This window comes from Alligator mississippiensis, chromosome 15 (assembly GCF_030867095.1).
Source record: "Alligator mississippiensis isolate rAllMis1 chromosome 15, rAllMis1, whole genome shotgun sequence".
NCBI classification, from domain to species: Eukaryota; Metazoa; Chordata; order Crocodylia; family Alligatoridae; genus Alligator; species Alligator mississippiensis.
Window position 1 is genome coordinate 16602921 of NC_081838.1, and position 16283 is coordinate 16619203.

A 16283-nucleotide genomic window follows, 5' to 3' on the forward strand; every position below is an offset into this window, starting at 1 on the left:
CCACATAAGAGCTTTGATGGGGACTTTGGAAAGAAGGCTGTAATGGGGGGAGGCATCAATCACGGCCAGGAAGCCCGGCAGAGAGAACAGCACCAGCCCTGCTGCATCACACAGAGGCTTGACCAGGCCCCTTGCTCTGGCCAAATGGATCCAGGACTTGAGCGAAGCAAACCCCGGATCCCGAGCAGCCCCGCATCAGCAGCGCCAGCTCTGCGGCGGTGATGCGCCCTGCACCGCGAACGTGCCAGCGCGCCCGCCAAGGACATGCTTCTCGCCGCGGCAAAGATGGCGTGGATACGTGCCAGGCTGCTACTTACGGGGAAAACTTCCACGGGGCTGGCAGCCTCCGGCAACCCTGCCCCGCTCAAAAACTGGGGGGCAGAAAGGAGGGTCAGGAACATGCCCCCATAATGACCCTGCTGGCCTGGCCATGATGCAAAACAGCCACCTGCTTGGGGTGAAACAAACTTAGAGGGGACTCAGCAAGGCAGGAGAGGGTGCTAGGTGCTGTACGCTGGGCCAGCCCCTCTCCAGGCTCCGGCACTGCAGCTCCACTTACTGCCAGCTGCTTTGGCACTGCCCAGGTCCCTTCCCCACTCGGCAACTGGTTCATGGGTAACAAGGGCTTGGCTGCCACGAGCTCCCAGGTCCAGGCCCTTGCGATCAGCAGGGTGAGGATAAGTCTCCCTGGGCAAGCCAGGCGGCTCACAGCCCCTGGAGCAATGCCAGAGACCCTTTGCTGCCTGTTCTGCAGATGCCAATCACCTGGGCTCCACGAGGCCCCTGATGACTGATAGAAAAGTGCTGGCTTGGGGGGAAAAAAAGAAATCTTTCCACTGACTTCACTGCAGGCTTAATGCACTGCCCGGTCTGGGCTGTGAGGAGGGGCCCGGCTGCCCTCCTGCACGTGTCATGGGCACCATACTGCTACAGGGTTGGAGGATTCTCCTCGGCGCAGCCCCAGCCTTCGTTCTCCCTGGCTGTGAGTGTGCAAAGGTGCTTCCCTTCCCATTATGAGCGCCTCACACGAGGGGCCAGGTCCAGCTACAGCCCTATAAGTACCCCCCAACCCCCACCCTGGCCCTGCCTGGTCCCCGCAGCCCCCAGCTTCCCGATCCCAGGGCTGCATTTGGCAGCAGCAGCAGGACCCGAGGCCCAGGAGAGTTTTCCAGCGAGCAGAGCCGTTAATTACCTCATTGTCAGAGTCCATTACCGCTCCCCCCGGAGCCCCCGCACCAGAGATGAAATGGAGAAACTGCTGGGGTGGGGGGATCAATCCATGCTAAACGCTTCAGGGACCGCAGGGGTGGTGATGGTGGGAGGGGGTCACCGTGCTGCACTCTTAACCCTTCAGCGGATGGCACAGGCGAGGGGGCTGGGACCCTGCTTGCTGCCAATCCCGGGGGTTGGAGACTCACAGGCTGGTTTGGACCCCAAACCCCAAGGAAGCCCCCTGCAGTTTGCTTCCCCAGGGCAGTGGGGAGGGGGTGCAGTCACAGAGGAGGCTTGTTTCCTCCTGGCTCCATGCCGCCCCCTGGATCCCCTCCCCAGCTGTTAAGTGTGGTTGTTACGCACCCCAGAGGTGGTCGCACCAACCCAAGCCTTGTCAAGCCTCACTGGACACAGCCATAGCAGAGCTCATTGCCAGTGTCAAGGGCATGGGGTCACATCCGCTGGCTGTGGTGTCCGATGGGGCCCCAGGACAGCTGTCCATGGCTGCCCCACTTCTGTAGCTCTGGGTCCAGCCCACATAGCATTGAAACCCCAAACACCCAATGCAGGGAGGGAGAGAGACTGATATCATCCCCATCTTCCCCCATTCCTGCCCCCCAGACCCTGGCAGGGCCGCGCTGCCTGGCTGTGACCCTGCCACGTCAGGCTCCAGGCATGAGCCGTCGAGCTGATGCGGGCTGGCAGCTCCGCCCGGCGCTGGTGCATATGCGGAGCAAGATGAGTTCAAGACCCCAGTTCAAGCCCTCGATGGAGACTGAAGCCCTGCAGACCCCTGCCCGGCTGGCCCAGGTGGGCACTGTGCACTGGCCCTGGTTTCCCAGTGGGTGCAGGGCTGGAGTAATAGCTTCTGGATTGATTTCAGCTGCAGGAGTCAGTGGGAGCCGCCGATGTGGCGTGAGGCACTGGGGACGGCTCTGGTTTCCTGGATGTTTTCTCACTGCAGTAAACAGCCCGGGCGGCTCACGTGTGTCATGCCACTGAATCCCGGAAAGCCCCGGCCTATGCCAGGGGAAGGCAATGGGGCAACACACACGGGGGAGTGGGGCTGTGCATCTCCAGGGGGGCTACATGCAGCTGGCTCGGGCATGAATGGGGAAAGGGGGAGCCCTGAGGCATTCATGCCCATCTCAGCTCAGCTGCATCCCACCAGGCCTAGCCCAACCCTGGGCAGGGGGCTGGGACCACTGCTCTCACCCCTCCCCAGCCCCATCTTTGTCTGGGCTCAGGTTTGCAAAGTTGCAGCCCTGCAGCCAGCTCTCCACTCTGCCTTAGTTTCTCCACTCAGGAAACCCCCCAGGGAGGGCAGGATGGCAGGTTCGGGTTCCTGCCTTGAGCCCCAGGTCCGACACACCTTGGACATGCCCTCGGGTTCGGCCACGACAGCCTGCCAGCTCTGCAGTGCCTCTCTCTTATCTCCAGCAGGGGCTAGTGACAAAGCACGGGCTGGGACCCAGGCAGCCATGGCTAATTACCCAGATGCAATCCATTCAGCTCCATTACGGGCAGACCCGGGGCTCGAACATTAGCGGTAGAGCAGGCCCATGCCGGCAGATGTGATTATGGGGACGCTGCGGGGCAGGCGATAAGGCCTCTGATTCAATGAAGGGCATATGTGTTCCTGCCTTGCCGGTGGCAGAGACAGAAGCGAGGTCCTGACGTGTCCCAGAGCGTGGTCACGGTCACCCGGCTTCGGTGAAGGGCAGGTCTCAGCCGGGAACAGGGCAAGGCAAGGTGGTGGGAGGGGAGGCACTGAACCAGCTGGGCTTGCTTTTTCCTTCCCAAAGTTTTGCAAACTCTTTCAGCATCACTTCATGCCCCAAGTAGCCGACGGTGCTGGCAGGTCCACAGGCAACCACGGGACCCTCCCCTGGTGCCTTGGCTCTCGGATCCACACCAAGCAAGAACAGGGCAGGAGCCCACCATGGTGCCAGGCCCCCACCCCAGCCTGGCGGCGCCTGAGAAACCCAGCTCCGACCGAGGGACTTGGGCAGAGGTTTTATTTCACAGCAGGTCCCTGTGCAAAGCCACGGGTGCACGTGGCCCCAGCAGCTGTGCTCGTGCAAGGAGGCCCAGTGACAGGGAGGTCCCAGCTGCTGCTAGACCCATGCGGACAGGGTCGAACCAGGCATTGCTGCAGCACAAGCAGAATCGGGCCCATTGCGTAAGCCCAGAGCCACCTCCATCACCTCTGCCCAGTGCCAGCTCCTGCCATGGTGAGGTCTCCCCTTGCTGCAGACCAGCCCCCTTGGCCCCCAGGAGACCCCAACTGGACCTTGCAGGTGGGAAGGATGGGAGCCATGGCCCCCATAAACCCTTCATGGGTGCAATGGATGCTCTAGGGCTGCGATGCAAGATGGTGCAGCCCCCCCGGCTGCCATGAGCCTCTGGTTCTGTACAATCAGGCACCCCCCACCCCGCCCCGAGAAGCCCCTATAGCAATGATCTAGTGCTTACAAGAATAAATAGGTTTAGAAACACACGGGGACTGCGGGACAGCCCCATCCACCCCCCCGTCCCATCAACCCTATTGGCCAACCTCTGATCGGGAAAAGCAAGAGTCCGGCCCGCTCCGAAACACAAGCAGCATCTGGTGGCCCCAGATGCAGGGTAAGGTGGGGGTTGAAGTCCAGGCAGCCCCCAGCCAGGGACAGGGAAAGGGTGAGCAGGGCTGGGGCAGGCACCCAGCAGCAGGAAGCCTCCACCCGTCCATCCTTCGCAGGCTCACAGCAATTTAGGCATCCCCGTCCCGGGCTGCATCGGGTCTGAGGGAGCAGTGGGAGCTCCCCCGGCGGCAGCCGTGGCCCCTTGGCTGCTAGCCCAGGATGTCCAGGTAGACAGGCGGCGTCTTGACCAGGGCTTGCAGCCGGCGGTGGATCTCCTTCATGCTCTGGCGCTGGGGAGGCTCGCGCTGCCAGCAGCTCTGCATGATGTCGTAGACCTCGGAGGGGCAGGTCCGCGGGCGCTCCAGCTCCCGGCCCTGCGTGATGCACTCGATAGCCTAGTAGTGGCAGGGGGACGAAGCGGTTGAGACCACCGCCCCTCTCCTGCCATCCCCCAGCTCAGCACAGGGAGGTCAGCCCCCCGAGGATCTCAATGCCCCCCGGCAGTGACAGTCCCAACCCAGGTCCCCTGACCCCTGCCTGCTGCTCCCTTTTGGGTGTGGGACCCAGGCGTCCTGGTTTCCATTGGCTGCTAGAGCTGGAGGAAGAACCCAGGTGTCCAAGTCCCCAGGGGCAGCCTGGATGGGCCCCGTGAGGCTGAGCCAGCACCCCCTGGCTCCCTAGGCCACCTTCTTGGCCCCCATAGCAGCAGCCGCCTGGACCCCCAGCCCCGCCTATGCCCCCCGCCAGCCCCACACCTCGGTGTTGGAGAGCTGGTACCAGGGCTGCTTCCCGTAGGTAAAGATCTCCCAGAGCACCACCCCGAAGCTCCAGATATCGCTCTCAGTGGTGAACTTGCGGTAGAGGATGCTTTCGGGGGGCATCCACCGGATGGGCAGCATCGTGCGGCCCCCCACCTGCCGAGGTGAGGACAATGATAAAAGGGAGAGAAGAGGAGAGAGAAAGAAAAGTGAAAGATGGAGGAGAGCCCCTTCTGCCCCTGGCTTGTGCCAGGCAAGCAGAATTGGGCCTGGAGACGCCACATGCACGCCCCACCCCCTCGCTGCTCCCCCCCGCTCCACCTGCGCTAAGTGCTCTGCCTCCCCCTTGCCTTGCCAGGCCCCATTAAATATGAATACAGGGCTGGGGTGGGGCAGGAGCTAAAAGGGAAAATTGCAAGCGGCCCCCGGAGCCCCCCGGCTGTCACCACACCGCTCCCAGCAGGGCCCTCCCAGAGATGGATGGAGATGGATGGCTCCAGCCCCTGCTACCCCGGACTCCCGCCCCCACCCCAGGCGAGTGGGCAAGCTGCCATGCCGACCAGCCCAGAAAGGAACAGGATTAGAGGAGGGAAGAAGGACGAGCCTCCCGGGCAGCCAGCAAAGGATCTGCCAAGGGGAGAGTTCAAAAGGGAGCTCCAGAGACTGCACTGGCCAGCAGGTTTGGGAAGCTGTTTTCCTGCCTCCCCTAGCTGGCAGCAGTAGTGAGCTGTTATCCTGCCTAGAGATCAGCCACTCCCCTGGATGGCAGCAGTAGTGAGCTGTTATCCTGCCTAGAGACCAACTACTCCCTTGGATGGCAGCAGTAGTGAGCTGTCATCCTGCCTAGAGACCAGCCCTCCCCTAGCTAGCAGTACTGAGCAGTTATTTTCTATGGGCACAGGCACTACAAGGGGACATGGAGGATGCACACACACGCCCGCCGTGCTCACTCGGTAGTAGTCGGTGCTATAGATATCCCGGGACATGCCGAAGTCCCCAATCTTCACCACCATGCCGTGGCCCACCAGGCAGTTGCGGGTAGCCAGGTCGCGGTGCACGAAGTGCAGGGAGGCCAGGTACACCATGCCCGAGGCGATCTGCGTGGCGATCTGCAGCATGTGGCTCAGTGTCAGCTGCCCAAACGGTTGCCCATTCCTGTTGTCCAGGATCTTGGCATCTGGCCCGTGGGACCTGGGCAGGGCATGGCAGGGCAGGGGTGAGGTCTGGAGAGTGAACTGGCATCTCCAGTGCCCTCTCAGGCCTTTCAGAGCAGGGAAATAGCTCCTGTGTCCAGAGCAGGGGTGGCATAAAGGCTTCATGCCCTGTCCTTCACCCTGGGCAGGGTGGCAGGGCCCCGATCCTCTCTGCTCAGCAGTCTGGAGCAGCCCCGAGGCTGATCCAAGTGCCACTGAGATCAAATATCTGCATGGACAGGGGCAGGGGGGCACCAAACATGGCTCCAGGGGGGCACCAAATGCAGCTCAAATCCTCTGAACACACCCGACACCTCCCAGACCTCAACAGCCTCCCTCAGCCGTGCGTGAAAGTCCATCCGTGGCTTTCCGCAAGGCCACGCGCCTGCTTTGATGCCAAGCGGTGCTGACAGCAGAGGGCGCGGAGCCATTTACGCCAGGTCTCATCACCATCATAATCTTAGCTGCGTCTCCGCGCTCGGCCCGTGGCCGCCCGGCAGCCCCCCGTCTCGCAGCAATGCCTGGGGGGCCCATCGAAGAGTCTCTGCTTATTGCAACTGATGGGCAATCTCCCTCGCTGCCAGCCTCTCAGACAGCTAATCTAATCAATATTGCAAGGAGGGCCGCATTAGCAGGGAGGCTGTCTGAGCCGCGCCAGTAATGGAGCAGTGGGGAGGGCACGCCAGCGGCGGCCAGGGGAAGCAGAAAGAGGAGTGGGTCTCCATGTGGGGTGGGGAGCGTGCAAATGTGTGCAAACATGTGCACGGGGATGAGATTTGGGGAAGGATTAAAAAAGCCTTGAAGGGGTTGTGTTTGCCCCTCCAGGGTTTCAGGTTGGCCCCAGCAGACTAGCTCATGACCCCCTGCTACAGCCCCAAGGAGCTCTGAGCCAGGCCGGGGCATGGATCAGGCCCAGGTGGGTCAGACCTCGTCCCCGGCCCCCACCTGAGGAAGCGGTTGAGGTCGCCGTGCTTCATGTACTCGAAGACCATGATGAGGGGCTCGCCGTCTGTGCACACGCCGTAGAAGCGCACGATGTGCTCGTGCTGCAGCACCGTCAGCAGCTCTGCCTCACGCTGGAAGTCCAGCCGAGCGCTCTCTGTGGCTTCCTTCAGCGCCTGGCAGGGGGGAAATTGGAGCAATGCAACCCTGGGGCTGGAGGGGGCAAGCGGGGAGGCCAGGCCACCTGCCCCCACTGGGCATGGGGTGCAAAGGGTGAGGGGCGAGGGGGCCACACTGACTGCCTGGGGGACCCTGGGCAAGTCCCTGGGAACAAGCTCATGCTGTCATCTGTGCACGCAGCTGCGAGGTCTGGGGGGGACAGGGGGCACCCGTGCAGCTCCGGGCACAACGAAGCAGAGCTCCCACTGCCATCATAATCAGGAGATCTCTGCAAACCAGGGCTGGGAGGGCTGGGTGCTGACTCTCCCACAGGCCTGGACAGGGCCCAGCGGGGTGTTTGTGTGTGCGCCTGCATATGTGCATGCACACCTGCCAGGGGAAATCAGTCATGTGTCATAAGCCCTATACCGCCGGCAGCTGGTGGGGATTCCCCGGAGAGAAGCCCTGGTTGCTGGGAGGGAGTCCCCTGCCCTGGAGACTCAAGCTGTGGAGTGGGGAAGAAAGGGCTGGGGGTTACCTTGACGGCCACAAGCATCTTCTCCTGGTCGGGGATGAGGTTGTAGCATTCGGCCAAGAAAACCTTCCCGAAGGCGCCCTCACCCAGCTCCCACTTCAGCACGATGTCCCGCCGCTTGATGTGGTGGACACCTGCCGGACAGGGGCCGTGAGCCCTGCCCTGCCCCTGGTCTCAGGAGGTAGGGGGGCTTCTGCCCTGTCCGGGTCCAGCTGAACAGGGGTGGATCCGGATGCAGGTGTCGCTCTGGGGCCAAGCGGTTCAGTGGGGACCCCAGGGAAGGGGACTGGACCGGGGCAGAGCCTCCGTACCCACTCCATTCTCAACCAAACCCCGCTAGACACCTCCCACCCCCAGCTCCTACCAGGACCCCCTGGAAGACCCCAGGGCATCTCCCAGCCTCCCCAAAACACCCCAGGGAGCTCCTAATCCCACCCTGCCCTATCCCTTACAGGTGTCGCAGAAGTACTGGGGGTTCTCGATGACGCTGGCTTTCACCCCATCCAGTTTGCTCTCTGCCGAGGACAGGGGGCTGCTGCCCAGGTTCATGAAGTGCAGGGACATGGCTACATCGTCCTCCTGTGCCAGCACGGCCGAGCCTGCCATGGTGGGGGGGGAGGAGAGATGCCAGGATCCCATGCCATGACCCCAAGCAGGCAGGAGCCCATGCCATGAACCCAGGTGGGCAGGGATGCCCTCCTAACCCATGGTCCTGATCCGGGGCGGGGAGAAGCCCCCCAGCTCTAGGAGCTGGTGGTGGCATCGATGCGGGGATGGGGAAGGTGAGTGAAGCACATGAAAGCCCCGAGGGGTCAGGGCCGAGTGCCGTGACGCACCCACGGAGCAGTGAGCACCCCCCTCCCCTCCCCACTCCCAGTCCCAGCCCCGGCCCCGGGGGGAGCCAGGCCGATCAAACCCATTTAGAGGCTGAATCCGTTCCAGGAGTGAATTAGCAGCTGCCGCCTGCCTTGCTTGTCACATGGCTGCGGGGGGGTGGGATTCTCGGACCCGGGGCCCTACATTGCCCCCCTTCCCCATTGCTCCAGCTGCAGGCACCAGCTCCAGCCTCCCTTGCTCCCTGCAGGCAGGATCGGGGCCTGGGCAAGCGCTGGGAGCAGTCGGGGGTGACGCATCCATGGACACGGCCCCCCTTGGACCTCAGGGCATGCATCGAAGCAACCCCCAGCCACCAGCAGGTTTACTCCCCATGGACACAGGGCCGGCTCGTGCAGGGTGAGGGACTTGCATGGAGCCAGGCGGCAGGTTTGAGGCCCCGTGTCAGGGACTTACGATTGATGCCGAACTTGGAGTGTCGCCCACACTTGTTGAGCACAATGAGCATGACGGATAGGAAGACGCAGGCGAAGACGGCCAGCGCCACGGCCACTGAGACCTGGGGAGGGGACACGGCTCAGCCTGGACCCCGGGCACTGCTAGGACAGAGGCCGAGGCCATGCCAGACCTGGCCGTCCCAGGGAGAGACAGCACAGACCAAAGGCCAGGACTCCTGGGCTCTCTTCCCGGGGGGGTGGTTCAGAGTCAGGGCAGGCCTGATGCTGCCTCTGACCCACTGCAGGGAAACAGGCCAGTCCCATGCCTCAGTTTCCCCACCCAGGGAAGGCTGAGCTGGCAGGAAGCAGCAGATCCTGGTGCTTGCCCTGTCCCAACAGAGACGCCCTCTGTGCTCCTCCACAACCCCCTCACCCCAATGCCATGGTCCTCCGATGTCTCCACCGGCCCCTCCTGGGTGCTGTTCCCGTGGCCTGGAGAGAAGCAGGACAGGCAGCATTAGCGCAGGGGGTGCAGCTCTGCCCCCTCCCCCCCCCCCCCGGTGAGGGTCTGGGGGGCTGGTAATGGGGTACGGACCCCCCCCCCATTCCAGCTGTGGGGGCTGCATCTGGAGCAGAGATCCCAGTGACCCCCACCCCGTCCACCAACTTGATCCAGGGCTGGGCTCGTGCATGTGGCCTGGGGTCCCTCTGCGGGTGCAGGCAGGGTGGAAAGCAGCCCCCCAGTCAAGACTTACCCATGGGAGACAGCGACACTGCAGGCGGTGGTGAGGGGAAAGAAGAAGCAGTGTTACTCACCAGCCCCGGGACCCCACTTGCCCCCCCAATCCACATCAGAGCCCCTCTCACTCCCATCTCACCCCTCTCCAACATGGATCAAATGACTGCGGGGAGAAACCAGACACCTGGGTTCCCTGCTGCCTGGACTCGATGCCCAGGGTGGCATCCTCCCATCACCCCTGCCCCTAATAGAGTCAGAGGAATGCATGATTCTCCAGCTCCCCGCTCCCCGAGGGCTCCTGATAGCAGAGAGGCAGGAGGGGAAACTGAGTCCCAGAGGGGTCCTGCTACCCTCAGCTCCCTGGGCATGCACCTGGGATGGGCTCTTCGGGGTTGAAGCTGAAGGGGTTGTCCATGAAGCGCCCGTAGATGGTGCGGGCATCGGTGCCCAGAGGGTTGCGTACGAGCAGCGTGTAGTTGCCATTGTTGACATGTGTGGGGCGGTTGAGGTGCAGGCAGCCATGCAGCACAGTGGAGTTGAGCTCGGCCTCCACGATACGCGTGTAGATGTAGGGCCCTTCAGGCAGCGCCGAGCCGTTGAACAGCCACCGGATGCTGGGCGCCGGGTTCCCGTCCACCGAGAAGGGGATGCACCAGAAGTGCTGCGCGATGGCATCCTGCAGGTCCAGGATCACGGCCGGGACTGCAGGACAGCGGGAGCGTGGGGCAGGGGGCCGGGGACAGCCCCCCACCTGGCCCTCCCGCTGGGAGCAGGGGCTGGAACTGGGGGGCCTGTCCCTAGGGCTCGGAGCTGGGGCAGGCCCTATGCTGCCTTGCACACCCGTGGGTTCACACACACACGCACCCCCACACCTGCAAACACACACACATCCTCATATATGCACCCCTACACGCATGCTTACATGCACACACACATATGTACACCCATAAACACATATGCACCCACATGCATGCTCACGCATCCATGCATGCACGCTCACACCCAGAATGAATACCTATGCATGCCCACACACGTTTGTGCACCTGTAGACACATGTGCATCCACATGCATGTTTGTGCACCTGTAAACATGTATGCATGCACACACAAGTACACACACCTGTGCACTCATACTTACAACCATGAATGCACACCTATACACACCCATGTGCATGTCCACACACCTCTAAACACGCATCCACATGCATGTTTGTGCACCTGTAAGCATGTGTGCATGTGTGTGGATGCACACAAACCCATGCACGCACATTCACACCCATGAATGTACACCTATGCACACTCACAGCCACATGCATGTCCACACACCTGTAAACACATTGTGTATCCACATGTGTATCCACATGCATGTTTGTGCACCCATGAACACGTATACATCCACACAAACCTGTGCACACATGCTCACACCCATGAATGCACACTCACACGCATGTTCACGCGCCTGTAAACATGTATGCATCCACACATATTTGTGCACCCATAAACATGTACTCATCCACACGCAAGCACACATGCCCGTGCACACATACTCACACCCAGGAATGCACACCTATGCACACCCAAACACATGTTTACGAACCTGTAAACATGTACACATCCACATGCATGTTCGTGCACCTGTAAACATGTACGCACCCATACGCATACACACACGCTCATACATGCATGTTCCCAGGCACCTGGGTCTACATGGGAATGCAAGGGGCTGCTGTGAAGCTGCTTGGGGCTGCTAAATGACATAACCAAGACCCCCCCCATGGGCAGCAGTGGCAGAGCCCTTGGCTAGCCCCACACCCATTGTGCCCCACTCTCCCGCCCCCCTGGCCACCTGCACAGGGCTCACAGGTGACATTGAGCTGCACGGCCTCCTCAGTGCGGCCCACCCCATTCTCGGCCCAGCAGGTTACATCCTTGCGGTTGAAGGCAGATGAGACATTGTAGATCTGCAGGGAGACCTCCGAGGCTGACACCTGCAGAGACAGGCCCGGCCTGAGACCCCAGCAGTGGGCAAAGCAAAGCAGGGCTGGGCACCCTCCCTGCCGGCAGCCTTGCCAGGCCATACACACTCTGGGCTGGGGGGAGAATCACCCCTCGCTGGGAACAGTGTGGGGGCTAGGACCCTCTGCTGGGCTGCAATTGCACCTGAGCCAATGGGGCAGGATGGAGCAGCTGGGGACAGAGGGGTTTAATGGAGAACAGGAGGGTGGGAGGCACTGGGACTGCCCCAGCAGGCAGCATACAGCTGACCCCCCCTCCCCCCACCCACAACAACCAAGCAAACCTCCCATGGCCTCCAGCACAAAGAGGAGGCTGCAGGTCATGAGGCCGCAAGGTCAGGACATGAAGGCTGAAAGGCCCCCAGGGACAAGGAGGTCGGATCTGGCACTCCCAGGGGTCAGGGGTTGCTTTCCAGCCGCCTCCTCCTGGGAAGGGGAGCTGTACAGGGGAGAGAAACTGAGGCCCGCAGGCCCAACTTGCCTGGACGATGACAGGCGGTTCAAGGCCCACGTCAGGCACGATCCAAGCACCGGTGGCTGGCGGGTCACCCAGGATGTGGCACGTCAGGTTTACACTCTCGCCCTGCTGCACCGGCACGTCATGGTGCTCGATCCAGATCCGTGGCAGCTCTGTGCGGGGGCAGGGGGGAGAGACACAGTGCCTCAGGGTGGGCACAGCACCCCTTCCACATGCATACACACACATGCACACAAGAACGCGCATGGGCATGTACGTGTTTCTGCATGCACACACATGCACTTGCATAAGCACACACGCATACACATGTACATAGACAGAACACACACACATGCATGCATACATGCACTTGCACATGCACACAGAGAGAACACACACATATGTGCACACCAATGTACTTGCACGTGCACATGCCCACACATACGAACATGCATGCCTGCACACACACAGGCACATGCACACAGGCAGAACACACACACATATGCACATGCAAGCACACGTGCACATGCACATGCATTCACACACATGCACGTGCACATGCATATGCATTCACACACATGCACGTGCACATGCATACACACTCCAGGTCTCAGGGCAGGGCCCACGTACCACAGTCTGGGACTTGCAGCTCAGCCAGCAGGACCTCCACGTTGTGCCCCCAGCAGCTCAGCGACTGGTTCCCCAGCCCAGCCTGGCCACTTCGCTGCCACAGCTGCAGCCACAGGAGGTCACAGGAGCACTGGAAGGGGTTCCCCACAAGCACCCTGCACGGGGACGGGGGTCAGGGAGCAGGACCCTGGGGTGGGGGGGCAGGATCCACCCACTCTGCCCATCCCACGATCACCCCAGCCCTCGGATCACCCCTGGTCCCTGCTCCAGGGCCCTTCCCGGGCTGGGCCAGGCCCTGGCAGTACCCATGGGTACTCACAGCTCCTGCAGTGGCAGGTGGCGGAAGGTTTTCCAGGACAGCGATGCCAGTGCGTTGGATGAGAGGTTCCTGCCGGGGGCAGAGACAGGCACATGGAGCAGGAGCAACCCATCCAGGGTGGTCCCAGCCCCCCTCTTACCCAACCTCAGTGAGGCTGCAACCCCCATTGCCCCAGGAGGGGAAACTGAGGCACAGGGAGATGGAACCCCAGAGCACCTGCGAGGACCCCAGCCCTGCCCACCATCTGGGATGTCTCTCACGCCCTGCCCCCATGCAATGAGTGCCCCTGCTATTGCTCCCCTGCACCACCCACACAGCTACAAACACCCCAGAGAAGGGGGCACTTACAGAAGGGCAAAAGGGGAGCAAGATCTGCCCCAGCAAGCTGGGCAGGGGGCATCACCGGGGGCACCTGGGCCTTGCCCCAGCTCAGAGCAGCACTTCCCCCCGAGCTGCCTCCCCCTCCCCGAGCCCCAGCTGCCGGCAGATTGAGTTTTGCAGCCGGCATTGCTCTCCAGCGCAGGGACAGCTGTGCCCGATCAATCCCTCGCCCCACGACACACAGGGAGGGGGAGGCCGGTACCCGCGATGCACAGACGGAGGCAGGACAGGCCCCATCTTAGTCCCCAGGACTCACAGGTAGCTGAGCTTGGGGGTGGCGTGGAAGGCGTCCTCGGTGATGGAGTGCAGCCCTGAGCCAGAGATGGTACTACGAGGCAGAGGGACTGCCATGAGCAAGGGGAGGCCACACCCCCCACCCCAGCATCATGGAGGGGGCAATTTGGGGAACCCAGGAGGTCACGTGGATGCACCAGAGCCGGGTGCATGGGAGACCCGAGCACCTGCTGGAGCAGCCTTGAGGCGGCTCTCGATAGCCCCGGGGGCTGGTTCCCAGGGGTTGCATCTCCCTTTGCCCCCCCAGTCTCTGCAGGCTTCATGGGGGAGGTGTATTGGGACAGGGGATCTGCCCCCAACCCGCCCCCTTGCACACGCGCGTGTGACGCGCCAGGGATACTCACAGGTTCTTCAGCTCCCGGAAGGCCTTGATGTCATCCGATGTCAGGCGGCTCAGCGCCCTCTGGTTCTCGATGACCCTGGGAAGCAGCAAGGCCGTGAGCAGGATCGGGCCCCGGGCAGGGTGACAGGAGGCAGGCAGCGCTGGGGGCTGATGGATGGGGCCATAAAGGGGCTTCTTCCCTCATTATTCTGCTCCTCCCAGCTGCTCCAGGCCTGGATGGAGCATCTGTCCCCAGCCGCCGATGCCCCTGCTCTCACTGGGGTGGAGGGCCATGGTGCCTCAGTTTCCCCTGAAACCAGCTTGGGGCTGCATTAGGGCACTTTGCCAGTGGGGCTGTGCTGGGCGCTGGTCCGGGTCCACTCCACAGTGATCCATGTCCCATGGCTGGATTCCCCCTTTGCCTGTGGCCCACAAATAGCAATTCCCTTGCTCCCTGGACCCCCCCACCCCAAGATGTCCCAGCCTTGAACCCAGCACCATCCCCCCCGCCTGCCCCCATGTTCGGGCACCAGGCTCTGCTGCAGGGGTGGTGAATGACTCTTCCCAATGCAAACAGCATTGGGAAACCCCTCGATAACCTTCTACAAACCACAGAGGAAGGGAGAAGGGTCCCGATCCCCCAGACCCATGCGAATCCCCTGGGGCTCAGGACCCCGCAGCCCGGGGCGACTTTCCTGGGCTCCATCTCAGGGGCTGGGCCCTGGGTTTTTCCTGGGAGCCTCTGCCCCACCCAGCCTCCATCCCCGTGCCCGAGCAGGGTGGGGCAGCTGCATCACGAGGCTAGAGGGTGAGTCCTGGGTGCGGATCTCAGGGCCTTGCTCCTGTTCTGCGTGGCACCGCGGCCCCTTGGGTGGGATGAGCTGGGGGGTGACAGCTGCCTGGGGTAAGGGGGATGTCCCCTGGCATGGATGCATGGGGCTCAGGAGAGGCCATAAATGCAGCACACAAAGCCGCCTGCACGTGGGGCAGGCAGAGGAGCCCACTCTGGAAGTGCCCTGCCCCTCCCAGCCGCTGCGCAACAAAGGCCTGGCAGCGCCCGCCAGGTTCAGCCCCACCCCAGAAAGGGAAACCGAGGCATGGCCCCAGCCAAGGGGAGCTGGCAAGCCGGGGATGGGATTCGAGGGCCCAAAAGCCAGTGAAGGAACCCAAGTGTCCAGTCTCCCATAGACCTTGCGCCCCTCCCGGAGCTGGGAGCAGAACCCAAGTGTCCGGGCTGCCAGCCTCCCCCTTACCATGTCTGTCCCCCAGGGCACAAGGGGCTGGTGGTGGCCACATGCCTGGTGGTGCTGGGAGCTGCAGCGGGAAGGGGGGCTGGCTCCCATGGCCACCTCCCCACTACCAGCCCTGCCCTGCCCTGCCCTGTCCATCCCTGGCTTTGCCCAGGGTGGATGCAGGGTGGGGGGCAAGGAGCAGGAGCAACCCTGAGCACAACGCCTGGGCACGGGACTGCTCCCACGGCTCCAAGGTGGCCAGGGATGACGGCAGCCCACCCCCCAGGGCCTGAGCCTAGCTGGGGGTGCCCCTCCACTGCCGGCACGATGTCTCCTAGGGATGGAGCAGAGTAGGGGGCACAGACCAGGGGAGGCTGGCTGTGACCCCACCCTGGGCACTCCCAAGCCCTCCTGATCTCCTGGGTCTCCAGCTCCCCACCTGGCCTGCCTCCCCCACACCCCCGAGGTACTCACACGTCGGTGAAGTTCTCCGTCCCTGCCAGCTCTGCCAGGCTGCGGAGGCCACTGGGCTCCAGGCACTGGAGCTGGAGGGTCCCGAAGCACCTGCAGCCCCTGGGGCAGGGGCTGGCACAGCCCAAGGGCAGGAGCAGGCAGCACAGCGGAAGCAGCCAGGCGGGCAGCATGGTGGGCCCCGGTGCCCGGAGCGGGTCCCCAGCGCTCCGTGCACCTGCTGCCCGGGCAGGCGGTGGCCAGCATGGGTGTGCAGGCATCTGCCCGGCTTAAAGGCAACGGCATGTCCAGCCTTGCAGGGAGGAGCTTGTCAGAGCCCTCCTCCCTAGACAGCTGCAGCCAGCCCAGCCCAGCCCAGCCCAGCCCAGGCAGGAGCTGTCCAACATCTGGGCACCCCTGGGCACAGCCCCTGGGCACCAAGGGGAGATTTGGATTGAAGGGAGCATTGCAGGGAACAGGCCCCATTGCAAGGGAGTGGGGGTGTACAGCAGGGAAAGTGGGTCCAACTCCCCACAGCTGTAGGGGGATGAGAAGGGGGCTGCAGGTCGGCAGCGAGGGGCACCGGCATGGCTGGGCTGAAGGGATTGCAGATGTGGGGGCTGTGGGTCAGGAGTGAGGGGCACCAGCACAGTTGGAGTGGGGGGATTGCAGATGGGGGGACTGTGGGTCAGGAGTGAGGGGCACTGGCACAGCTGGGGTGGGGGGCATCAGCAGAGCAGGAGAGGAGCCC

General features: G+C 62.7%; 1 protein-coding gene across 2 annotated transcripts; it reads right to left on the minus strand.

Moving 5' to 3' along the window:
- Positions 1–3215: 3215 nt before the first annotated feature.
- On the minus strand, positions 3216–15824 carry NTRK1 (neurotrophic receptor tyrosine kinase 1). 2 transcript variants are annotated; one of them, XM_019495639.2, is made up of 17 exons: positions 15557–15824; positions 13873–13947; positions 13491–13562; positions 12854–12922; positions 12535–12689; positions 11929–12077; positions 11294–11420; positions 9806–10135; positions 9450–9467; positions 9128–9186; positions 8714–8816; positions 7876–8022; positions 7427–7557; positions 6733–6905; positions 5545–5785; positions 4592–4750; positions 3216–4231 (listed from the first exon to the last, which is right to left on the minus strand). In XM_019495639.2, the coding sequence occupies exons 1-17, from the start codon at positions 15811–15813 to the stop codon at positions 4046–4048; spliced, it is 2451 nt and encodes an 816-aa protein (XP_019351184.2). In that variant the 5' UTR covers positions 15814–15824; the 3' UTR covers positions 3216–4045. The 2 variants fall into 2 exon arrangements, with proteins under 2 accessions (XP_019351184.2, XP_019351187.2); XM_019495642.2 differs by lacking the exons at positions 13873–13947; positions 15557–15824 and having other exon boundaries at positions 13437–13526.
- Between the last annotated feature and the right edge of the window lie 459 nt (positions 15825–16283).